The sequence below is a fragment of the Plecotus auritus genome (assembly GCF_963455305.1).
Source record: "Plecotus auritus genome assembly, chromosome: 2".
Taxonomy (NCBI): domain Eukaryota; kingdom Metazoa; phylum Chordata; class Mammalia; order Chiroptera; family Vespertilionidae; genus Plecotus; species Plecotus auritus.
Window position 1 is genome coordinate 10,020,689 of NC_137771.1, and position 25,777 is coordinate 10,046,465.

Sequence of the window (25,777 nt, forward strand, 5' to 3'; positions counted from 1 at the left end):
CATCTCTGAAAATGCAGGAAAAGGGGATGAGGAGGATGGAAAGTGAGGGACATAGACCAATACTGCACAGCTCTGTACCCCCGCCTCCCCGCCCCCCCAGGCCCTCGTGCTCTGGCCAGGTACCTGTGGCGACTTGCTCACCTTTAAAGCCAGAAATTAACTCCCTCAGTGCTGGGGTGGAAGCAACAAGTTCACATGCAAATCAGGTTTCTTCCAGCCAATCCAGAGATCCTGGCTCTAGGAAGGGGCTTGGCTTCCGGGACAGCAGCCAATGTGAGCTAGCACCCTAGGCCAGAGGGGCAGGGCCAGGCTCTTTTAAACCACTGGCCCGGGGCCTGTAGGTAGGCAGTGCTGGGTTTTGTGGCCCCAGCCCAGTCGGAGGCCAGCATGTCCCTGCAGAGGATCGTGCGTGTGTCCCTGGAGCATCCCACCAGTGCCGTGTGCGTGGCTGGCGTGGAGACCCTGGTGGACATTTATGGGTAAGAACCAGAGGCCTGGGCTCTGCAGGTCCTCGGTGTGATCTCCCTGGGTTCTCCCTATGAGCTGTGTAGGGCATCTTCAGGCTCCGGCCTGGCTTGGCTGCCTTCTCCTGAGCCTTGGCCTTGGAACACCAGCCAACCACAGGAGCTTGGGTCCTCACCTTTGGCGAGGAAAGACTCTGGCCAGGAAACTTGAGACCAAAGGTGGGTAGAGAGGCTTGTAGTGGCTGAGCTCTGGCCAGGACCTTGGGGGTGGGGGTGCTGGAGCCACGGGGCTTGCGCATTTTCTCAGTCTGGAGGACCCTGCAGGCTGGGCTGAGAATCTGGCTGAGCACTTAGGAATAGGAAGAGACATACTGCCCCTCCCCATACCCAGTTCCTGCCGATGAGCCTGAAAACAGAGCGCCAATCTTTTTTTTTTTTTTTTTCAATTATTTACATGTAGATAGCACTTACTCAGTGCCAGGCACTGTTCTAAGAGCTTAACAAGCCTCTTACATTTAACTTTCACAGCCACCGTATGAGCTCAGTTTATTCTTCTTCATCTTATTTGACAGGTGAGGAAACCGAGACACAGAGAGGGCAAGCCATTTGCTCAGGTCACACAGTTACTAAGTGGCCGGGTCGGGATTTAAACCCACTCATGGCCAGGAGTCTTAGGAATTTGGCTGCCTGCCACTGGAGGAGGAGGGGTTTCCTCCAGCTGTTTGATGCCCATGCGTTATGCCCCCACCGTATGCCCATGTCCTTAAGGCCAGTGGCTGGAGACGAGACCTCACCTTCTCCCTCTCCCAGGAGGAAAAGGAGACTTTGGGAAGGGTTTTGGCTGAACTGGGGACAAAGGTAATCAAGGGTCTGGGAGGGGAGAAGGCTCCCATCTTACTGACCAGGCTTCTCAGCCTCAGCACTATGGACGTGGTCGCTCCCTGGGGCTGGGGAGAGCAGGTGGCCCATCTGCGCACTGAGATGCTGAGCAGTGTCCCTGGCTTCTACCCATCGGGTGCCAGGAGCACCTTTCACTGGTGACAACCGAAAATGTCTCCAGGCATTGCCAACTGTGCCCGGGGTGGAGGGGATCACCCCAGCTGAGAACCAGTGTCCTAGATTAAAACTTAAAAATTGGAGTGAACTTAGTCAGAAGCAGAGATAGGTTGGTCCCGGGGTAGTAGATGAGAGGGGGTGAGGAGCTGGTCATGGGAGGGAACCAAGTCTGAGCAGGCCTGGCCCAGCGAGGTACTGGGAGCTAAAGCCGGGTTGAGGTTGGGTGGGCAGTGAGGGGTGGGAAGGGGATTTGGTGGCTTCTGAGGAGGGGGCAGCCACAGAGACTATTCCAGAAGTGATGAGGGAGGAGGGGTACTTGTGAAGCCAGGCACCACGGCCTTCTCCAGCACTTCATGCCCATGGGGGTGACTCATCTGCGCCCCCCCCCCCGCCTCCTGCCCTTAGGGCAGATGTGCCCGGGAAGCCCCGGGGCTAGCTCCTCCCCTGAAGAGCTCTCTGAGAGGATGGAGGACAGATTGGGGTCATGAGAGGCAAAGGCAGCAGTGTCTTGGGGTAATGGAGTGGGTGGGCCATGTTGGGGTTTGCAGAGGAGGCTGCGGGTGGGTTAGCCACAGGGTGGTGGGTGGAGCCTCCTGCACCTTCGAACTAGGGATTCTTGGGTCTCAACGACCAGCCCCCCTTGGTATTTCTTTTGGGTCTAGTGTGTGCCAGGCTCGGGGGACACAAAGGTGAACAGGCAGGCGTGGTCCCTGTGCTCTGAGGGGCCCATCCTGCAGTTCTGCAGAAGCTGGGTCAACCCCCGCCCCGAGGGGCGCTGTGGAAAGGACTCCTGCCTGGCAGACAGAGCAGTCCTGGGTTAGCACTGAGGTCTCTTGCAGCTTGGAGAGGCCATGATTGAGCAATCCTGATGCTCAGACTGTGGGCCAGCGGGAGAAGGGACAGTGGGCATGGTGACTCGGTCCTGGCTCCGCATTTTAGCAGCTGTCTGACCCTAGGAAAGTCGCTTTACCTGAGTCCTCTGTATGATGGAGATGATATAATAATAATAATAATAATAATAATAATAATAATAATAATATCAGCAATGATACTTAGAGCCTGCTCCACCCAGTCACTGCCTGGCGCTTTACATATGTTAAGTAATTCTCTTAATAATTCTAGGAGGCAGGCATTATCATCCTTCCCATTTTATAGATGGGGAAACTGAGGCACAGAGAGGTTAAGTAACTTGCCCCATGTCACACAGCCAGTGAGGAGTGCAGAGCCAGGATGCAACCCAATTAGGCCTTTTGTTCCAAGGGCTCTTGGGAAAATTGAATGAGATTATGCGTGCAGAGCATGCAGGTGAAACCTGGCATGTGGTGAACATTCAATTATGGTGACTGTCACCATGATTATCATCGTTGTCACCATATTAAGGCTTTATCCTGACCCTGTGGACAGCCTCAAGTGTCCCCAGGCCTGCCCCACACTGGGGAGCGACCTCTGAACTGTATTGGGAGAAGGAGATGAGAAAAGAGACCTTAGCATAGGCTGAGCAGTCAGGGCAGGCTTCTTGGAGGAAGGGCACCAGCCAGAGTCTTGAAGGATGAGCACAGGCAAGACACTGGGCCGCTCTATCTGAGGCAGTGGATTAAACCCTGTCTTCCTGCCTCGTGTTGAGTTGGAGATGGCCCTGACTGGGCGAGGGGGCTCTGTTTTCCAGAGCAGGGATTCATGCGCTGAGCCACGCCCCGGGGATGAACGTACAGCCAGGGTTGAGAGTCGCTGCCCTCGGTGGAAGGGCAAACAGCCCACGTCACCCCTTGCTCAGCAGAGGTGGTCTAATGGGGTGAAAAGGCTTGGGCACCTGTGGGCCAGTGACCCTGAGGTTTGGTCCGAGGTCTGCCACCATTTGCAGTGTCATTTGGAACAACCTCCTGCTCCTTCCTGGGCCTCAGTTTCCCCATGTACCCTGAAGAGCAGTGGGTTTCAAGCTCTGCTCCCAGGGGCCTCTGATGTGACAAAGCAGCTCCCCGCTGTCTGCAGCCCATTTTCACGCGAGAGCTCTGACTGCCGTGCGGAGCAGGGCCCTGGGAGGCGGCGCTTCTCCAACTCTTCAAGATAAAAGTGTGGCCGCACTTTCCTGGGGCGGGAAGAACATGGGGTTACGGAGGGCCAGTGATGTCCTGACCCTGGTTCTGTTGAGAGGCCAGGATCTGGGAGCCTCACTGAGCGGGAGGAGCAGCTGGTACCTCCCCTTGGAGCCAGAGCTGCCTGGGCCTTGGTCTCCCCTGCCCCTGGGGGCCTCTCGGTGGGGCCCTTGGCGGTCATCTTGTCGACCTGTGTGTTTTCAGCTACAGGGACCTTTCCTGTCAGTTCCTTGGCTCAGAAAGTCTGCTTTTGTCTTCCCAGAGGTCGATGGGTTTGGGTTTGCAAGGGAGTGGGGACAGAGCTGGCCATGAGTCCTGGCTGTCACTTACTAGCTGTGTGCCAAGTCACCTGTCATCTCTGAGCCTCAGTTTCCTCATCTGCAAAGTGGGGATAATATGGCTATGGGAGCTACCTTCATCGCCATTCTCACCGTTGAAGGGAAGACACGAGACACCAGGGGAGACCTGACTTGTCTTGTTTCCCAGGACAGGGTGGGCTCACCCTGAGTCATCCCCGTGTGCCCTGAGGCACCGGGCTCCAGCATTTCTGAGACAGCCCACCCTTAGCTGTGCTTCTGGCTTCACTGGGCATCAGGGTGGTTTTGAGTGCAGGTTCCAGGGCCCTGCCTGCAGCACTTCTGGTTCTGGAATCACCAGGTGGGTCTGAGGTTGGGCACTGCGAGGGTGACCAGCTGTCCCAGTTTGCCCAAGACCTTCTAGGTTCCAGCACTGAGAGTCCTGCACCCCAGGAAATGCCTCCATCCCTGGAAAACCCCCTGCTGCGCTTCACCCTCCATTCCCCGCCTCCTAGGCTGGCTGGGAGGGCTTGGTGCTGGGGGGGCCTTGGCCTGTCCTGTGCGCGGACAGCCTCGTCTGGGGAGAAACCGCGGCTCCAAGCCACATGCACCTCCTGGGGCTGGGTCTGGCCACTTCTGCTGACTTCCAAGAAGTGGGACACCCAGATCCTCCCGTACCTGACCCAGATCCTCCCGTACCTGACACAGGTCCTCCCATCAACCATCCCTTTGATCTTCCTAACACACAGCTTCCGTGACGGGGCATGAGCACTGCCCTGGGAGTCTGGAGCCCTACCATCTAGTCCCTTTTCTCTGAAGCCTCAGTTTCCCCAGCAGTGAAATGAGGGCACGGGTTCAGGTGACCCTGACTTTTGCTCACCCTGAGCATTTACACGCCCCCCACTCCTTTGATCTTCTCATTATCCCCCCTTTATAGACGCTGGCACTGAGGCAGAGGGAGGCCGCACCACTCCCTCGAGGTCACACACCTAGTGAATGGCGAGGCTGGGATTTGGACCAGGTGACCTGGCCCCAAAGTCCACAGGCTGGACCACCTCCTAATTAAGAGCCATCGCTGGCTCCCCATTACAGAGGGGTGGGAGAAAACAGCTGGTTTTGTTGATTAAACTTGACTTCCTCAGGCTCCGTGGTAAAATGTCTTCCCCACAGGTGTGTCCTCCTTGTCTCGGTTCACCTGCCTTCCTCAGGGGAGCCTTCGCAGACACCCCGGCCCACACTCTCAAACCGCCTCCCGCTTCCTGTGCCTTAATCCACTTTAAGAACCCCTTCCCCACCCTGGCGGGCAGTGTTCCAAGCCTTTCCTTCCAATGACCACATTTGAGTCTCATGATGGCCAATGAGTTTGGCTAAGTGGGGGGGTCATTATCTCACTTTATAGGTGAGTGACCGAGCGCAGGGAGGCCAGGCGACTACTCAAGGTCACCCGGCTACTGTGCGACCCAGCCTGTCTAGTATCTGCCTCCTGACTCTGGTCCAGGCCCCACCCCTGACCCCGTGGCCCTGAGCCCCATCTGGCTGCCCTGGGCAGAGCTCTGTCCTCAGCTCCCAGTGGGATCGAAGGCTCTGGGGAGAACAGTGCCTGTGTACACAGTGGGCGCCCCTCAGACAATAGGAAGATGACCAGACTGATTTCAAACAGGACTCCCCGACGAGCTGGAGTGGGGGAACCACAGTCCCAGGGTCAGATAACATCACAGACTTCTTAATCCCACAGTTAATGCCTGGGAAACTCACAAGGGAAATGTGAATGAACATGAAGCCTTGGAGTGCAAGGCTGTGTATACATTTGTGGGTGGTCGAGGCTTGACTCCCAGGAACTTACTGGGAGGATCTGAGAGGCCTGGGGTGGTCAGGGAAGGCTTCCTGGAGGAAGCAAGACTTTGAACCAAAGCTCAAGCATCTGAACAAGGGCTGCCGAGCATTTACAGACACCCACTCCTTTGATCTTCTTACAGACACTGACACTGAGGCAGAGGGAGGCCGCACCACTCCCTCCAGGTCACACACCTAGTGAATGGTGAGGCTGGGATTTGGACCCAGCACTTCCCATGGCTCCCTGTTCTTCCCAGGTCAGTACCGGAGGGCACAGAGATGTTCGAGGTCTACGGGACCCCCGGCGTGGACATCTACATCTCTCCCAGCATGGAGAGGGGCCGGGAGCGTGCGGACACCAGGCGGTGGCGCTGTAACGCAGGGCTGGAGATCATTGTGGTCATGAACTCTCCCAGCAATGACATCAACGACAGTCATGTGAGTGGGTCCCTGGTCTGGGGGCAGCGCGGGGAGGCAGTGATCTAGCTTCACCGGGCCCTCTTTTCACCCAGAGTACAGAGTAGCACGGTGAGTAAGTGCCTGGCCCTGGAGCCAGCCAGCACTGCCACTTAAAGACACAAAGTGAGGCCCTAGCCAGCATTCTCAGTGGATAGAGCATCAGTATCAAGGGCATGTACCTCGGTTGCAGGCTTGATCCCCCGCCCTGGTCAGGGCGCATGTGGGAGGCAACCAACTGATGTGTCTCTCTCACATTGACATTTTTCTCTCTCTTCTTTCCCCACCCTTCCACTCTCTCTAAAAATCAATAGAAAAGGATCCTCAGGTGAGGATTAACCAAAACAAACAAACAAGAAACCCAAGTGTGTGGCCTTGGCCAGTGGTTCTAAGTGGTTAGAGCATTGAGCCCACGCACTGGAGGGCTGCAGGTTTGATTCCTGGTCAAGGGCAGGTACCTGGGGCAACCAGTCAATGCACCTCTCCCACATCGATGTTTCTCTCTCCCTCTCCTCCCCCTCCCTCCCTTCCTCCTTTCCATTCTCTCTGGAAAGCAATGGGAAAAACATCCCCTGGTGAGGATCAACAACAAAACAAGAACAAACAACAACACACAGTGTGTGTCCTCGGCAAATAGTTTCCCCACCTGTGGGCTGAGGGTTGCTCAGGTTATCCCTGCAGCTCTGTGTGAAGGAGAGAGAGCAGGGACCAGGGGCAGGGAGGGATGCTCTTTCTGGTGAGACCCCCTTCCCATGGTGACATCTCCCCAAGTTGCCTCTTCCTCTAATCTACTCTCTTCCTGTCCCCATTCTCTTCCTGGGGGCATAATGACTTCCCTTCCCTCCTCTCTCTGCTCACTCAGCTAACGAGAGTGTCTTTAACCTGCCCCAGCTGTAGGCAACATTCTGGCCCCAAGGCAGGATACACTTAGAATGTGGGGAAAATGGGGTGGCCCCTGAGCTTGGCACAGGCGATGCCACCTTTTATGGCTGATGGGAACCACGTCTTGTCGTATGGGAGCGATGGAGTTACACTCCATGTCAGGAACGATGTTTTGGAAAACTGTCCCTTTAAGAGCACTGACCATGAGCTCATCCAGCCCTCGCAACAAGGTGGCTTTGATGCATCAGGCTCCAACTGCTTTATCGTCCTCACGGCCTCCGGCCCCGCCTTGGACAGTTACTGGGTGCTGGCTGTGGGCCAGGCACCATGCTGAGCATGTCACACGAGTTCCTTCCTTAATCCTCACAGCCTATAATCACTCCTGCAGGTAGGAACTGTTATTATCCCCCGCTCTCCAGCTGAGGAAATTGAGGCCCAGAGCAGATAGGAACTTTTCCCAGGATATTTCCACGTGTTGCATCTGAATCTGAGCCCTTACACAATGCCGCCTGCCCACCACTTACAATAGCTGATGTTTCCTGGCACTTTCTGTGAGATCAGTCTTTTACACGTGTTGTTTTAGGCTGTACTATAGTCCTCTGAGATGGAACCTGTATGGTCCCAGTTTGCAGATGAGGAAACGGAGGCGGCTGGGAAAGGTGAAGGGCTTTGGCCAAGGTCATACAACCCAGAGGTGCTGGGCTCTCTGAGTCCAGGCCTGTCTGAGTCCCAGAGATAAAGACATTGGCTTGGAGAGTGTCCCAAACCCTGCCCAGTCTGAACTCCTCGTTGTACAAATGGTGGGATTGAGACTCCGAGGGGAGAGGGGCTTGCCAAAATCACACAGTAGTCATTGGCAGCACTGGGACCAGGTCTCCATAGAATTCCTCACAAATAGGCCCATTTTACAGATGGGCCAACCAAGGCATGGACAAATAAATGGCACAGAGAAGGCTAAAGGAAGAGCTGAGTTGGTAAACTCAAGTTTAGTGCACAGAGATCTCCTCCCCTCCTTGCCAGATATTCCAAGGCCTGTCCTTTGGGGGTGGGGGCTCTTGGCTTTAGCCAACATGACCCTGGGCCCATCTCTCCACAGGTTCAGATTGCCTACTACTCCGAACGTAAGCCCCTGCCCCTGGCGTACACAGTGCTCTACCTCACCTGTGTTGGTAAGTTGGGGGCCATGGTGAAGGTGTGGCCAAGGGGCATTGGCCAAAGAAGGCAGGATGGGAAGTGGTTGAGAATGACACTGAGCAAGGATCTTGTTACCAAAATCAATGACTTTTATTTATTTATTTTTATATATTTTATTGATTTTTTTACAGAGAGGAAGAGAAAGGGATAGAGAGTTAGAAACATCAATGAGAGAGAAACATCGATCAGCTGCCTCCTGCACACCTCCCACTGGGGATGTGCCCGCAACCAAGGCACATGCCCCTGACCGGAACTGAACCTGGGACCCTTCAGTCCGCAGGCCAACGTTCCATCCACTGAGCCAAATCGGTCAGGGCGAGTTTTATTTTTTTTAAAGTAAGAAGTGCACATTTAAAAAATTCAAACAGTAAAAAAGAGTATATAGTTGACCTTTAAAAAACATGGGTTTGAACTGCATGGGTCCAATTACATATGGATTTTTTCCCCAATTGACCCATGCAGTTCAAACCTGTGTTGTTCAAGGGTCAACTCCGTGGTTGGGAATCTGAGTCTGCAGAGGGCTGACTGTAGTTATATGTGTGAGGTCAGTGCCCCTCACCTCCAAACTGACCCAAGACTACAGGTTCCCCAGGCCCAGCATCCTTCGAAGAAATGCTGTGTTTATATAAATAGACACATGCATACGTGTTTATTCCCCCCTTTCGTAAGCAAATGGAAGCATATATAGACATGTAACTGGACCTTGCTTTTTCCAACTTAAATTTTTTGGGGCTAATTCTCTACAAACTGATATATAAACTCTATGCAACTATCAGACAGGAAATATAAAGTGATTAATATGTTAAAGGCTGTAGAGGAAAAGGTGGGTAACATGCATGAATATATGGGGAATTTCAGCAGAGAGATGAGGACTATAAGAAGGATTCAAATGGAAATGCTGGAAATAAAAATCCGATGAAACATGTTTTTGATGGGTCCATAGGTAGACGTGGCACAGCTGAAGAAAGAATTGGTGAACTCGAAGACAGGGCAACAGTTACCAAACTAAAACACAAAGAGAAAGAAAGAACGAAATGAACAAAATAACAGAACAGAGATTCAACAGCTCTGGGCCAGTATCAAACAGTCTAAACAGAACGTTATAGGGCTGATCTTAAATCTCATATGGAAGAGCAAAGGGCAAGGATAGCCAAGACAATTTTGAGGAAGAACAAGAGGGAGGGATACATGGTACCAACGGCTTTTCTCCAAGTTGTAGTAGTTGAGGCAATCTGATTAAATACAGACCAGAGAACCGGTAGAGAACTGGCCATAGACCCCTGCTCACGTGGATACCGTGTGAGAATCAATAAACTTGGAACCATATCTCGTACTATACTGAAAAATAAATTCCAGATGGGTTAAAAATCTTTTTGTAAAATGTATTTTTATTGATTTCAGAGAGAAAGGGAGAGATAGAAACATCAATTATGAGAGAGAATCATTGATTGGCTGCCCCCTACTGGGGATCGAGCCTGCAACCCTAGGCATGTGCTCTTGACTGGAATTGAACCCGGGACCCTTTGGTCCGCAGGCCGACACTCTATCCACTGAGCCAAACCAGCGAGGGCGGGTTAAAAATCTTAAGGTGAAACCAATATTTTAGAGCTTTTAGAAGAGAATATCTGTAAACTCAAGGTCAATGTTGTCTTTAACAAGGAAAAACAATAGCACAGATCCTAAGGGGAAAGACTGATAAATTAGGCTGCATTCAAATTTGAAACTTCTATACAACAGAGGAATCCAACTCTGGACTGGGAGAAGAAATCTGCAATGCATATGGCTTACTTGGAGCATAGAGATTATGGAACACTGCCATCAGTAAGGAAAAAAGACAAATGACTAGAAATAGGCGAAAAATATGAACAAGCAATCCACAGAAGAGAAAGCCCCAGGGATCAGAGCCCAAAGGAAAAGACGCTGAACTTAGTGCTGCCAAGGATGTGGAGCTGGGAGCTCCTTGCACTGTGGGTGGGAGTTTGCACCACTGTGGGTGGAACAAGCACTCGGAGAGCAATTAGCAAGAAAGTTAAAAATGCTCCATCTTCAGGAGGCATTTTAGAAGCAGAACTGCTGAGTTATAGGAAACGCACATTGTACATTTTGATAGATATTGCCAAATTGCTCTCCAAAAAGACAGTACCACTTTGTATACCTGCCAACAGCACGTGGGTGTGCCTTGCCAACACTGTGCGCTCTCAGCCTTCTCCCTTTGTGCCAATCAGAGAGGTTGTATCTCATTGTTGCTTTAATTCGCCTTCTTTTAGTTAGGACTGAGGTTGGCTATCTCCCTGCCTCCCCCTCCTTGAACACACACCTGCACCCTTGTTCATTGGAAAATATACAAGCAGAAAAGTGCAGAACGCTTTATTTTGGTACTGATTTCAGAGAGGAAGGGAGAGGGAGAGAGAGATAGAAACATCAATGATGATAGAGAATCATCCCGCACACCCCCCACTGGGGATGGAGCCTACAACCCTGACATGTATCCCGACCGGGAATCAAACTGTGACCTCCTGGTTCATAGGTCAACTCTCAAGCACTGAGCCACACGGGCCAGACAATAAAGCTTTATTTTATACACACACATTAATGAATAGTTACAATAGAACAGCCATCGCCCAGGTCAAGAAATAGAACATGACTAGCACCCCAAAGTTTCCCCCAAATATACCCCTCTCTGATCTCTGGCCTCCTTCCTGTAGAGGTAACCACTACCTTGTGATAGTATTTTCTTGCTCTTCTTTGTGGTTTTTGTCCCCTGAATATGCATACCCAAATAATATAGTCTATTTTTGCCGCTCTTTGAACTCCCTATGGGTGGAATCACAGTGTACATATTATTTTTCGGGTGGGACTTCCTTTGCCCACATTCTGTTTGTGGGATACATTCATTCACTTGTTGCATGATGGTTGGGGATCTTTTCAAGTTTAAAAATTATTTCAAATGTTTCCTTCTTCCCCCTCCCCCTACCTCTTTCCCGTGAATGCCCCATTTGTGTTATAAAATCTCCCCCAGTTCTAGGGAGACATGTTCAGAAAGTGGGATGGAAGCTGGGATTTTAAAAGTATGAGATGAAGCCCAGACAGGCCACAGCCGGCAGATGGCGGAGCCCGGATTCACATCCACATCTGTCTGACACTGAAGTCCAGGTTCACTCCCCCATCCCAAGGAGATGAGACAGCTTCTCACAGACCAAGAATGCCAGGGCAACCTGAGCTCAGTGCAGGGTGGGCCCCAGACAGTGAGGGCTGTAGGGATACAGAAGAGGGAGGGATCAGGGAAGGCTTCCTGGAGGGGGCAGCATTTGTCCTGGGCCTTTACTCTAACCCTGCTTCCTCCCTAAGGCTGCTTCCTTTCCCCAGCCCAGGGAAAGGAAGGGCCCTGAGAGCAGAGGTAAAAGGTGAAGGTCATAGGCCTGTGCTGACCTTCTGGGAACCCTGTGGTGACTTACCCTCTGCCCTCCCCTTGCAGACATCACTCTGGATAGCGACCTGAACTGTGACGGCAGGCAAAACGGAAGCTTTGTGGACAAGGTAGGACATCTCACCTGGGCCCAGAAAGGGGTGTGGAGTCTAGAACTGCTCTAGGCTGGGTTCATAGAGGCGAGGTTGTGACAGGCACCCCCCTGCCTCCAGCCGATGCCGAGGTCAGGGGAGCCAGGCATGGTGGGACTCTTCTATTACCAGGAGAAAGGTCATCACCAGGGACTATGAAGCACACACGTGCTCAGCCCCAGGCTAGGCCTTGCTTTGTGGGAACGTCCTTCTGTATTTTTCAATCTAGGTTGGGGGTCAGTAAACCTTTTCTGTAAAAACAAGGTAGTAAATATTTTAGGCCTCACAAGCCATACAGTCTCTGTTGTGGCTACTTGATTCTGCCATTGTAGTGTGAAAGAGCTATAGCCAGTATGTAAACAAGTGCATGTGACTGTGTTCCAATAAAACTTTATTTACAAATACAGGCCAAGGGCCGGATTTGGCCCATGGGCCATAGTGTGCTAACTCCTTGATCTAGGTGTAAAGGGAAATCTACCAAGTATGAAACTGTTAGAGAACTTTGGGCTGAATTGTGGTGGCACTTCATGTAGTAGGAGCTCGGAGGAAAAGGTCAAGGTGGCCTGGGTGAGCGAGGAAGATTTTCTGGAAGCAAGTCCACTTGAGCTGGGCTCTAAAAGGATGTAAAAGGCAGGGCAGTCCCGGTGGAGGGAACAGCAGGAGCTGAGGCTGGAGGGAGGGATGGACTTAGAATTAGGAGGTTGCCTGTTGCGAAAGAGGACAGACAGCCACGAAAGACAGCTGCCAGTTTGGACTTGATGCTGTGGGCAGTAGGGAGCCATTGCTGTTTATTTATTTTCTTTTTTTAAAATATTTTTATTGATTTTAGAGAGGAAGGGAGAGGAAAAGAGAGATAGAAACATCAATGATGAGAGAGAATCATTGACTGGCTAGCTCCTCATGCCCTGCACTGGGGATCGAGCCTGCAACCCAGGCATGTGCCCTGACTGTGAATCGAACCGTGAAATCCTGGTTCTTAGGTTGATGCTCAATCACTGAGCCACACCGGCCGAGCCATTGCTGTTTCTTGAGCAGGAGGCGCTTCAGCGAGAGTGGACCTGTCCTCAGAGGGCAGGATGGGATTGGCCAGCCAAGAGGATGCTGGGGAGGGAGGCACAGGTTTGGTCCCACCCCCCATCACCAGCTTTGCTTTGTCATTGGCAGCGCCAGTGGGTCTGGGGGCCCGATGGGTATGGGGCCATCCTGCTAGTAAACTGTGACAGGGACGATCTGAACTCTGATGACCGGGACAACTGTGACCAGCATGTACGCTGCCTGCAAGGTGAGGGGCCCAGGGTAGCCCGTGTCCCTGGGTGTCTAGGGTCATTGCTCACCTAGTTTGTAGGGACTCCAACTCCACGGCCCTGAAGGTGGAGCTCGGGGCCAGAGGTCCAGCTCCCAGACACACCTTGACGGTTCCCCAACCTGCCTCGGGCTGGCAGCTGCCCCTCGCAGCATCCCCGGTGCCATGCACGCCCCCCGGATGGAACTCAAGAAATAAGCTCTCACCTTCCTCTCCCTCCAGGGGAGCAGGGCATGCTAACATTATCTGAGCACCTACTGTGGGCCAGGCCCTTTCCCCAAATTCTCTGTCTGGCTCCCCAGACCTGGAAGACATGTCCGTCATGGTCCTGAGGACCCAGGGCCCCGCTGCCCTCTTCGACAACCACAGACTCGTCCTCCATACCTCCAGCTACGATGCTAAGTGGGCACGGGTCTTCCACGCCTGCGGTGAGTTCATATCCCTTCCCCTCTGCCCAGCGCCAGTGGACAACTCTGCCCGGGCTCCGGGTGCCCTGGGGGCCAGAGGAACAGTCAGATGCGTGAGCCCTGGGCCCGGCATCTCGAGCACAGGCGTGGCCCGAGGTTGTTTTATTGGATGAATGAATTTTTAAAATGTGTTTTAAGCATGTTTAGAAATGTGTGCTCTCATAATATATCAAATGTGCACAAAAGCAGGGAGAACAGTGTAACGAACCCCCAGAAGCCAACCCCTCAGATTCAGCAGTGATTGCTCTTCGTCCTTCTTGCTTCATCTACCCCTCACTGTTTACCGAGGTATTCCTCAGCCAGTCCCGGACACCACGGGCGTTGGCCCTGCAGAATTCAGCGTGCATTTCCCGGAGAAAAAACCATGACTACTTCACGTAGCCACAATGCCAGTATCGCAAGTCCAAGCAAGGATGTAAAACACCTTCTAACAATACAAATGGACACAAGTAATAAGATGCTCACTTTTTTAAAAGACCAAACAATATAAAAGCATCTAGAGTAAAAAATAAGAGTCCTCTATCCCTAACCCTAAACCTGTCTCTTAAAATGTGTTCACTGTTAAGGATCCGGTATGTGTTCTAACCACTTTTTCTATATGTACTAAATGTGCCTCTCTCTGTGTGTGTGTATGTGTGCACGTGCGTGTGCGTGCGTGTGCATGCATGTGCATGCGTGGTGTGCCTATTCTGCTTTCCAACCTGTTTCTTTCACTGAACTATATACTCGACCCCTCTTTCTGTGTATTTATCTGGTCTGCTTCATTCTTTCCCCAGCTCCATAGCATCCTGAAGCATAGAGATGCTGTACCCTACCCTGTCCCCTGGGTCATTCGGCTGCGGATTTTACAGTAGGTTCATTGAGGCAGGGACCTAGCTCACGGCTGTATCCTGAGTCCACACTGTGCCTCAGAGGTACATAGTAGGTGCTCAGTAAATGTTTGTTCGATGAACACGTAAACAACCAGTGAAGACCCTTGTGTGCGTATTTTGTAGGAAAGATACCTAGAAGTGGAATCGCTGGTTAGGGGTACACATGACTTTGTTAGATGCCGCCAACTTGTCCCCCACCCCCAGCCTTGCCCACACGGCGCATTAATCACCTTTCCCCCCTTTGCCAGTGGGAGGTGAGGTGCAGGAATTGCCTGGCCTACATTTTGGGTGAGGTCACACAGCTCTCCTGCGTCCCTCACGCTCCCCGGGCCCACCAGGGAGCCACGGCTGCTACTTTGGTCCCCTCCCAGGTCCCGAGGACTCGTGCGAGGCCTACAGGCATGTGCTGGGCCGGAACAAGGTGTCCTATGAGGTGCCCCGCTCCCACGGGGACGAGGAGCGCTTCTTCGTGGAGGGCCTCTCCTTCCCCGACGCTGGCTTCTCGGGGCTCGTCTCCTTCCACGTCACCCTGCTGGACGACTCCAATGAGGTAGGGTGGCCGGGCAGAGATGCAGACAGAAAGGCTCTGTCCTGGGAGAGACGGGCACTGCTGGTGGGAAAGACCCCAGCCGCCCCCTGCCCCCTCCCCCGCCCCCGCCGGTCCTCTCTAGAACCCGAGATGAAGCGCTTGCTCAGGGCCCGCAGGTCTGAGTCAGTCCGGCCCCTGGACCCCCGGCCCGGGCTCTGTCCTCTCTGCTCTCCCCCTGCAGGATTTCTCCGAGTCCCCGATCTTCACTGACACGGTCGTGTTCCGGGTGGCCCCCTGGATCATGACGCCCAGCACCCTGCCGCCCCTCGAGGTGTACGTGTGCCAGTGAGTCTGGGGAACACGAGCGTCCTTCCGACCCTGGTGGCCCCCCTGGCCTGGTTCTGTCCTGAGCCGCTTGCCCGGGCTTGTCTGCAGGGTGAGGAACAACACGCGTTTCGTGGACGCGGTGGCGGAGCTGGCCATGAAGGCCGGCTGCAAGCTGACCATCTGCCCGCAGGCCGAGAACCGAAATGACCGCTGGATCCAGGTACCACGCCACCGGGCAGGGCCCAGCCAGGACACGGGCCCGGAGGGGAGGCTGGCCTGTCTCCTCAGGGTGCGGCGGGGGCTAACGGGGAACACCCAGGAGGACCTGGGCGCTGGATCGCCCTCCCTGGACACTGCTCTGTCTCATTCTAGACCTAGGGCTTGCCCCCTGTCTCCAGAACTTTCTGGAGACCAGGAATACACTGTCACTGGATTCAACACCCATTCACCCCCCGGATCTGGGCTAGGCACTGGGTTGGCCACACACGCCCTGCCCTTAGCAGCCTGGACCAGTGGTTCTCAGCAGATGGCGATTTTGTCCCCCGGGGGATAGTGAGCCATCTGAGGCATTTTAGTTGGCCACACTGACGTGGTGATGCTACGGGCTCCAGGCCCCTAAGGAAAGGAGTGATCTGGCCCCAAATGTCAATAGAGCCGAGGCTGAGAAGCCCCAAGGTGGTGAAAATCCCAGCTCTCACCATCGAAGATGCGGCAGGGGCACCAGCTAAGTGCCAGCCGGGTTTGCAGGAGGTGGCATCACCTCTGTTGGGGGATCAGTGATGGCCTCCAGGAGGAAGGGCATCTGAGCTGGACCGGACTTGGCAAATGGATGGGGAATGACTTCTGCCATTCAGTGAGCGCTTACTAGCCATGTGTCATCGCCATAGTGTCATTCATCTTCTTGACAAGTCCCTGTCATTACCCACCCGAGGAGCTCTCCAGGTGCAAATGCCCAGGGCCAAACAGCTGGTTAGGGCCATGCTGGGACTCAGGGGCTGGTGGCCCTGGCCGAGGAGCAGCATGTGCAAAGGCCCAGAGGTAGGAGGCATGAGAAGAATGTCACGTGCTCACTTTGGCCAGGGCCAAGGTTCTGTCAAGGGTAAGAGTTGAGGAGGGAGACCTTGACTGCCAGGCTAGGAGCTGTCATGGCTGGAGGTTCATCCAATGAACCAAGTTTACTAATGAGACAAGTTGGATTGGATTCTGGCTGTGCTGCTTACTGGCTGTGCACCCTTGGACAAATAACTAGACCTCTCTGTTCCTCACTTTCCTCATTTGTAACGCGGGGTAGTAATAGTGCCTCCATATAGGCGTGTCGGGGGATTAATGGAGTTAATACCCATCAAGAGTCTAGGGCAGGGCACCTAACAGTGAGCTTCTCATTGGGTTTGTAGGTTGTCTATGCTGGGCCATCTTGCCTCCAGGACCAGAGGGGTCAGAATTGGCCTTGGCACATTTATGAGTCTGAGAAGGAGGCAGATCTGTATCTCCTCAGGTCCTCTCAGCCCTGTCCAGCAGTCAACCCCTCATGACTGCGTGTGGAGGCCAGAGGTGCTGGCTGAACCAGCGCCTTACTTGTCCAACTTGGGCCACCCTGAGTCCTTCTCTGTGTCCACTCTGCCCTGACCCAGCACGGGGACACCCCCAAGGTCATGTCCATGTTCTCATTCATTCCTGGCCTTTCTTGCTGTGTGACCCTAGGCAACTGCACTCCCTCTCTGAGCCTCTAGCACAGCCTTGGGCAAACTACGGCCCGCGGGCCAGATCCGGCTGTTCTATCCGGTTCTCTTGCTCTCCCCTCCACTCCTTTACTTTGAATTTATATTAGTTCACACAAACACTCCATCCATGCTTTTGTTCCGGCCCTCCGGTCCAGTTTAAGAACACATTGTGGCCCTTGAGTCAAAAAGTTTGCCCACCCCTACTCTAGCACCTCCTCCAGCCAGCAGGCATCATGACCCCTGCCTCCTTCACCCCCAAGGGCAAAGTTCCCCAAGGCAGAGAACGCCCGCCCGTGCACAGTCTTCCCTGAAGTGCCGTGTCAAGCAAGTGTGGGAAGTTGTGGCTGTCCACAGCGGGGCGTCTCTCTTGTTCGCAGGACGAGATGGAGCTGGGCTACGTTCAGGCGCCGCACAAGACCTTCCCGGTGGTCTTCGACTCCCCAAGGAATGGGGAGCTGCAGGACTTCCCTTACAAGAGAATCCTGGTGAGTGGTCCAGGGGGCAGCCTGGACTCTGAGGGGTATGGAGTACAGGGGGCAGCGCCGGGTCTTTAACAACAGGAGTAGCGTTGCCAGGTAACATGTAGGAGATGCCCAGTTAAATTTGGATTTCAGATAAGCAATGAGTATCTTTTTGGTGAAAGTGTATCCCCAACATTGCATGGGACATACTTATACTAAAATATATTTGTCGTATGTCTGGGATTCAGATGTAACTGGGCATCCTGTGTTTTTATTTGCTCAGTCTCGCAAGGGGAGCAGGGCAGTGCAGCTGTTAAGAACACAGGTTTTGGCATCAGAACAAGTCGGCTCTGCCACTCACATGCTGTGTGACCTTGCCTGAGTCACTTTCCCTCTCTGAAACTCCGTTTCCTCAACAGTGGAACTGATATGCTAGCCCTGGCCTCACAGGTGCTTGTGAGGTTCCTCTGTCTGTGCAGAGGGAGCCTGCTGGTGCTGTTGGTAACAGGATAACTGTGGGATGATGGGTGCTGACCAGGATCTCCTTGAGGAAGGAGGGGAGATTCCATTGGTGCCTAGAGAACGGGGCCCCTCCAACCCCCGCACTGGATCACACAGATGGTAGGGACTCTCACCTCTTAACATCCTTCTGAGAGGTGGCCCGGGAAGCTCTCTCCTCTTCCAGAGCTGAAAGACTGAGGCTCAGAAAGCCATCAACAGCCTCGTGGTCCCCAGAGACAGGCCACTCTAGAGCAGCCAGATGCCTGCCCTTGGGCTGGACTTGGCAGAAAGTCTGTGCAGAGTAAAGGGGTGGCCATGGCCTCGGGCTCCGTGTCTAATGGGGGGTGCAGGATCAGCCAGGGCCCTCTCTGCTGTCCCCCTGTGACCATGGGGAATGACATGCTCTAACATGGCAGCAGGGCCAGAGGGCCTGTGTGTGTCCCAACTTTGGCCCTTGTGCATACCTGAAATATTGAATAGATCAGATCCCAGTCTTTGACTCAGTATTTCCATCTGAAGAATGGGCAGCCACCCCTGCCCCACCTTTAAGGAATTCAGAACCCAGAAAGTTGCTTCAAGCTCTTCCTGATGGCCATCTGCCTCCCCTCAGCCATCCTGACTCAGTTTCCCCATCAGGGTCCAGATTTCGGCTATGTGACTCGGGAGCCTCAAGACAGCTCTGTGTGTGGCCTGGACTCCTTCGGAAACCTGGAGGTCAGCCCCCCAGTGGTGGCCAACGGGAAAGAGTACCCCCTGGGGAGGATCCTCATTGGGGGCAACCTGCCTGGGTGAGAGAGGAGCAGGGAGAGGTGTTGCTGGGATGGAGGCTGAGGGTGGGGGATGGTGATGGTGGCTGCGGGGTGAGGGGCTATTCCACTCCTCAAAGAGAACCAGAAAGGAGTGATGAAACGGTAGTCTTGGATACAGGGGGGAGGGGCGGCAGGTAAGGCAGTGGGCTGTTCACCAGACACTGTCCACAATTACCTGGGGGGTTTGAGAAAGCTAGAATGAGCCGGCCCCAAGAGGTCCTTCAGCCCTTTTATTTTACAAGTGGGCTCAGAGAGGGTGAGTGACCTGGGAAGGTAACACAGAATGCAAAGTTATAACTAGACTTAGGTCTTCCCATTCAGAAAATAAATAGATGTTGCTACCAATTAAAAAAGAAGAAAAAGCTTTAAGTCTCAACAGTCCTGGGAGAAACTGCATTGAAGTCAGAGCTTGTTTATACTATGATGTAAATGACTAATATCAAATCTTTTCCTGAGAGCAGGAGAAGGGAGATATAGGACATGAAAATTGAAATGGCAGTAACACATACAGAATAACAGATTATGTCTTTATTCAAACGTAACACCTGGGTACCAATGGAAAAGAGAAGGGATTATATGATAACTAGAGGCCTGGTGCATAGATTCATGCACTGGTGGGGTCCCTCGGCTTGGCCTGTGGGGATTGGACTGAAACCAGCTCTCCGATATCCCCTGAGGGAACCCGGATTGGGAGAGGGCACAGGCCAGGCCGAGGGACCCCACCGGTACACAATAGGGGCCGGGGAGGGATCGCGGGAGGGCTCCAGGGCATGCCCTTCTCACCCAGTCCTGATCAGCCAGACCCCAGCAGCAAGCAAACCTACCGGTCAGAGTGTCTGCCCCCTGGTGGTCAGTGTGGGTCATAGCAACTGGTCAAACAGTTGAACAGTAGGACACTTAGCATATTAGGCTTTTATTATACAGGATTATATAGGATGGTCATTAGCTATGCAACAGACCAATGCGTAGAGTGAACCAAATTCAGCAGAGCAGTTAGAACAGACTTGGGATCAAATAACAGGTGACTCAAGAAGCTTTGGGCGGGAACTAACTGCCCTCAAACATATGATCCCACAGAAAGAGGAAGTTAGATATTTTTTCAGAAGGCAAAGAAGAATGGGATTGAAAATCACTACCGTAAAATGCTGGGGCCATAAAGCCCCTCCAGGGTGATCTTGTCCGCCTCTCTCCCCACTGATGTGCAGGGGGTGAGGCTGCAGTGAGAGAAATGTAAGACAAACTCAAGGAAGGACCACCCAGCCATGGGGGGTGCAATGTAGGGGTGCAGTCAGTCTCTTGGAGAATGTGAGGATGGGGTGCGAGGGCAGTTCTGAGGATTTGCCTGGATGATGAGCCCTGGTGTGAGTGACCTGTCCTGTGCGCCTCCTGGAGAACTCACCTTGGGATCAGACTTGGGATCAAATGCCATCTGTATGTATGTATGTATGCATATATGTATGTATGCATGTATGTATGGTACTTCCTGCTTACAAAGGCAATGCATGCTTTTTGGTAGATATTGCAGATAGCTTGAACTCGTCTTTCCATTTCTGCATGGAAACTGCGTAAAGGGGTGGCCATGGCCTCGGGGGGGAAACTGAGTCAGGATGGCTGAGGGGAGGCAGATGGCTGGGGAGATTTTTTTTTTTAGTTAAGCAACCCTTTTTTAAACCCCTTGGGCCCCAGGTCACGTGGCCGCAGGGTCACCCAGGTGGTGCGGAACTTCCTCCACGCGCAGAGGGTGCAGCCCCCCGTGGAGCTCTTTGTGGACTGGTTGGCCGTGGGCCACGTGGATGAGTTTCTGAGCTTCGTCCCAGCCCCCGATGGGAAGGTAAGGGCTTGGTGACATGACTGTTGGCGTCTGGGCAGGGGATGAGCTCCAGAGCCCATGCTGAGGAGTCTGCGCTCTCTACACAGGGCTTCCGGATGCTCCTGGCCAGCCCCAGCGCCTGCTTCAAGCTCTTCCAGGAAAAGCGGAAGTGGGGCCACGGCAGGGCCCTGCTGTTCGAAGGGGTTGTTGGTGGGTACCACTGTCCCTCATCACAGCCTTCAACCCCTCCCCCTAAAGCAAGACACATCGTGACTTGAGAGAGGGCTGGCAAATTTTAAAGCAGGGCTGTCCCCCTCAATTCAGGAGCCCTCACCCCTGCCGCTGCTTGCCCTGCTCCTCCAGCCACCATGGGCCACGGCGGGGGCAGAGCTGGCAGGACAGCCGGTGGATGATGGGCTTGGGATGGGCAGGGACAGAGTGGAGACAGGGCCAGCCTCATGGGCATGCGACCAGGGTAGCCCACAGGGCCCTCTGCTCAGAGGGCCCCTCCCTTGAGGTTTAATGCTCTGCTGCCACTGTCTTGAAATTCTTAATAATTTGTGCTTTGTGAGTGAAATCCCATTGGTTGATGGAGCATCTAATGGGGGCTTGGATCCTGGGCTCATGACGGCCTGTGAACAGTCCCATCTCCTGCCACCTCCCATGGTTGAGCCCCTTCTGCCAACTCCTCTGCTCCTTGGAGCCCAGCCCCAGGCTCCCCCTCCCCGTCCCTGTCAGGTGACTGCTGCAGCCAGCCGACCCCTGTGGGAGCCTTGTGGGGAGGGTTGGGCACATGTCCCCTCAGCATCTGGGGGAGGGGCTGGCCTCAGTCGTCCCTGTCCTGGACTGGAAGCACCATGGGGCATGTGGTGGGGGATGATAATGCATGCCTGGTGGGGTTGCAGCGAGGGTTAAATGAGGTACTAAAGGTAGAGCTCCGACCTCAGGTAAGAGCTGGATAAATAGCAGGTGTGAGAATTGTGCGCTGCTGGCTCTAACCTCCCCTTCCCTGTCCAGCCCTGTCTCCTCGGGCACCCCATCTAGCAGGCAGGAAAGCCAGGCCTCCGGGGAGCTCCATGCTTCACCCCTTGGAGGGCAGGGACAGGGTTCAATGGTGGGCAGGTGGGTGGCCCAGCCCTGCCCCTCCATGAGACCAAAGAAGAGGAATCATCACCCAATGCCCTGGGGGGAGGGGGTTTGTAAATTTCCAATTAAAGGCATTAACACTTCCAATGAACTCAAGCAAAGGTCTAAGTTCCTAGCGCTGTGGTCCCCTGCCCCTCCCACCCCTCCCACCCCTTCCACACCCAGACTTGCCCCATGGCCAAGCTGAGCTGCTGACTCTGCAAAACCAGTAGCTGCGAACTTGGCCCCTGCCTGGCTGCTTCCCAGAGCAGGGGGCCCTCACTGCTGGCGTTGTTCCTGCCCCTCTCTCTCTCTTGCCTTCACAGGTAACAACCAGGTCAGCACCATCTCCATCAACCAGGTCCTCTCCAATGAAAACCTCATCAGCTACAATAAGTTTGTGCAGGTACAGTGTCCCCGTTGGCGGAACCCAACCAGAAGCCAGTGGCACGGGAGACCTGATTCTCCAGGATGGGCCTCCCAGGGCAGGGAGTAGAGGTGTACAGCGTGTATGGAAGGACAAACGGAATCTCCTGGGTCCTGCCGGCACAGATCCAAGATGGGGTTGGACAGCAAGGCTTGTGTCAGAGACAGTGCCTATACCAGGAGAGAGGAGGGGCTGGGGAAGACGGAGGGCCGGCCTGAGTGAAAGAGAGGCTGGGGGAGATGGCTGAGGGCCAGCCCTGAGTGAAGGAGGGGCTGGGGGAGACCGAGGGCCAGCCCTGAGTGAAGGAGGAGGCAGGCAGGCTGAGAGACAGACACTGGGGAGTCGCCAGTGTCTCCATGGTGTTCAGACTGTGAGACTGAAGGAGTTCCCTAAGGAGGGAAGGGTCTAGAGAAGAAAGAGGGTCAAGGATGGAACCCTCTGGAACGCTCACATGCTGAGCCCCGCGAGTGGGACAGGACCTTGGGGAGTGGGACACGGGACAGCATGTCTGACGAAGGGATGCAAAGAGAAGGTTCGTGGGGAGAGCTGAGCCATTGGCACCTGGGCCGCCCGCCTCCTTAACCAGACATGACCCCACGGGGCCCGCAACACATGTGGCAGGGGCTCCCCAACTCTACCTTCCTCTCTCCCCAGAGCTGCATCGACTGGAACCGGGAGGTGCTGAAGCGGGAGCTGGGCCTGACGGAGTGGGACATCGTGGACATCCCCCAGCTCTTCAAGACAGAGGGGAAAAAGGCGGTGGCCTTCTTCCCTGACTTGGTGAGGCCGCCCCCCGTGACCTATGGTTTCCTCAAGTTAGGCGTCAAGCCTTCCCTCTGTGGAGGGGCACGCTGCTGGGTCACTGCCACGGTTGGGGTTGGGATTGGGGTTGGGGTGGCTGGTGGGGTGTCAGAGAGCAGCAGGGTCCCATCACGGCCAGCAGAAGGGCTGTTAGTTGGCTGATGGTCATGGTCACTACAGATGCTCACTGGCCAAGCCCCTTGCTCAAGGGCCATCAGGGAAGGGCCCTGCCTGCTCCCAGGGACCCCCTTGTATTTGCGGAGTGAACGGATGGTTACCCGAGGAGGTGTGTGTAAAGCCCGCGGCATCAGCTGGGGCCGAGGTGCCCATTCTGCTCCTTGTCCCGGCTCACAGCGCTTCATCCATCCCCCACACATTCGGGTACCCTGTGGGAGAGGCGGAGATGATGAAGGCTGCTCCCTGCTCTCACGGAGCTTCTAAGCTAATCCGAGATGGGAGACTTCCCCTCTCTGCGGACCTGTCCCAACGATCTATCTTGTATAATAACGTCATGTGGCGGTTCAGAGGTCGGACAAAGCACTTGCAGCCTAAGAGGCAGGACTGAAAATCCAAGAAGGCTTCATGGAAGAAGTGGCCTTTAGTTGAGCCCTGAGGGTTCAAAACTTGAACTTGCATCTGGAATGCCTGGACCACTGAGGCTCCACCCCAGGGGTTCTGATTGAGCAGGTCTGAGGCAGAGCCTACTAGACACTACTACCTTTCCAACCAGGACCCAGGTGCCACCGATGCTGCTATCTGGGGACCGCATGTTGAGTAGCACTGCTGGAGATCACCCAGGTCCCCTCTTCCCTCCCCTCCCCCCTCCCTCCTCCCTCTCTATCCTCCTCCCCCGTCCTCCAGAGAAGCACAACTTTCCCATCCTCAGAGCCTGGCAGAGAGCCTGTCCACACCACCATTGCTTCATCCCCCCTCCCCTTCCGTCCTTTTTCTGGCCTTTTTGCCTTCCTCCGTTTCCCCACCTGCAGGGCCTCTCATCCCTCCCCTTCCTTCCTGCACATTCATGGCAGCCTTGCAGTTATGTATGTGCTCCCAGAGCCTGTGCAGAGGCTCAGATGCTCGTGTTCGCAGGAAACAGAGGGCCACCTGAGCCAGCTTCAGCCAGAGAGGACGATGTAGCACAAGGACACCTGGAACCAGCTCTTACCTCTGTGTCCATTTCCATCGCTCACCCCCTCCCTCTTCCTTCCTCTCCCCTCCTCCAGCCTCTCTGCCCCTGGGGGTGAATATGAGTATGACCACGCATTATAGATACAGACACAGAGATTGACTTGACTCCTGCCACGTGAGCTTCAGATATCCGAGAGAGAGAATCTGATGGGTCCCGCTTGGCTCAGATATCTACCTTGATCCACAGGCTAGGAGGCGGGAGTCTGTAGCACAAGTATGGCAGCCACCACAATCCCCCAATGAGAAGAGCAGTTACCAGAGAAATAAGTGCTTGTGAGCCGGGCAGACGCTCCACGGGAATGCACGGCTGGCTAGAGGTCCTACCAGCCCACGTTCCTCTCCCACTTCTTGAAAGGGCGAGTGGCGATTTTCAAGGTTGTCTAAGAGACTAACTAATTCAGGTCCTACCAGGCAGAGGGAAGGTGTCGGGGTAGGAGCCAAGGATGAACTGCCGCCCCTGACCTGGCACCTCCCCGCTCTGCAGGTGAACATGCTGGTGCTGGGCCAGTACCTGGGCATCCCCAAGCCCTTCGGACCCATCATCAACGGCCGCTGCTGCCTGGAGGAGAAGGTGCGGTCCCTGCTGGAGCCGCTGGGCCTGCACTGCATCTTCATCGACGACTTCACCCCGTACCACATGCTGCACGGGGAGGTGCACTGCGGGACCAACGTGCGCCGGCAGCCCTTCTCCTTCAAGTGGTGGCACATGGTGCCCTGAGCCTGTCCCGCCCACCATCCTCTCCCCCTGGGGTGGGACATGGGCCGGGGTGATGGAGACTGAGACAGGCCCCTAAGGAAGCGTCAGGAGACCCCAGGTGTCCAGCTGGAATGCCGAGCGTGACCCGCGTGACCCGCCCCTCTCCGAAGCCGTTTTCCTGCAAGTGTTCACGCCTCACCAGCAGCCCATTTGGTTCTCAGGCTGGATGCCTCCTGGCCTTCCAAGGGGGACCTCATGTCTTGTGGCCTCTCATGCAGATCAACGCGGCCCATGGGGACTCGGCCACACATCCCCACCCCCAAAGCCTTCCCGTGGAGCCACATCCTCTTTGGGGTCTAGAAACATCCATGCGTCTCACCTGCCCTTTGGCCTGTGTGTCCGATGGAGGGAGGACCCATGATTCCGCTCTGGCCTGATTGCCTCTCTCTCTGCAAGGGACCGGCCCCAAAGTCAGTTCTTCCCCAGAGGAGAGATTCCGCCCACAGCCTCACCCGCAGAGAAGGAGCTGGGGGCCCACTTCGCTTGAGGGGGGACCATCCCTCCAACGGCCAAGCCCCTGACCAGACCTTGAACTCTACCCCGCCCAGTGCCCAACGTGAGCTTTCTCGTAGCAGGTGCTCTAGGCGTGGGTTGAAGAAATGATAGTTGTCCCTTAGCTTTATAAACCCCCCATCATCTGCCATCCAGAAATCTGACTTTGTGCAAAAACCTCCTGGAATTTCTTGGAGATGAAAGTACCTGGGGGATTCCTGGAGATTGGGAAGACTCTGGGTGCAGGGGTGAAACATCCTTCATAACGCATAGGTGCTTTTTTGGCCCTGCGACCTCGCTCTGCAGGCGGGGACACCCCCGGCAGGATTTAGCCCTGCTATGCCTCAGAAGGGGC

General features: G+C 54.4%; 1 protein-coding gene across 1 annotated transcript; it reads left to right on the forward strand.

The window, feature by feature from the left end:
- Positions 1-387: 387 nt before the first annotated feature.
- On the forward strand, positions 388-24,891 carry PADI3 (peptidyl arginine deiminase 3; the record flags this gene model as incomplete). The annotated part of the gene is made up of 16 exons (XM_080656000.1): positions 388-479; positions 6,000-6,180; positions 8,177-8,249; positions 11,750-11,811; positions 12,997-13,114; positions 13,438-13,563; positions 14,846-15,024; positions 15,245-15,348; positions 15,439-15,550; positions 17,429-17,536; positions 18,650-18,801; positions 20,509-20,653; positions 20,740-20,842; positions 22,084-22,163; positions 22,839-22,964; positions 24,658-24,891. 16 exons carry the CDS (start codon positions 388-390, stop codon positions 24,889-24,891), a joined length of 1,995 nt encoding a protein of 664 aa, XP_080512126.1.
- Positions 24,892-25,777: the final 886 nt, after the last annotated feature.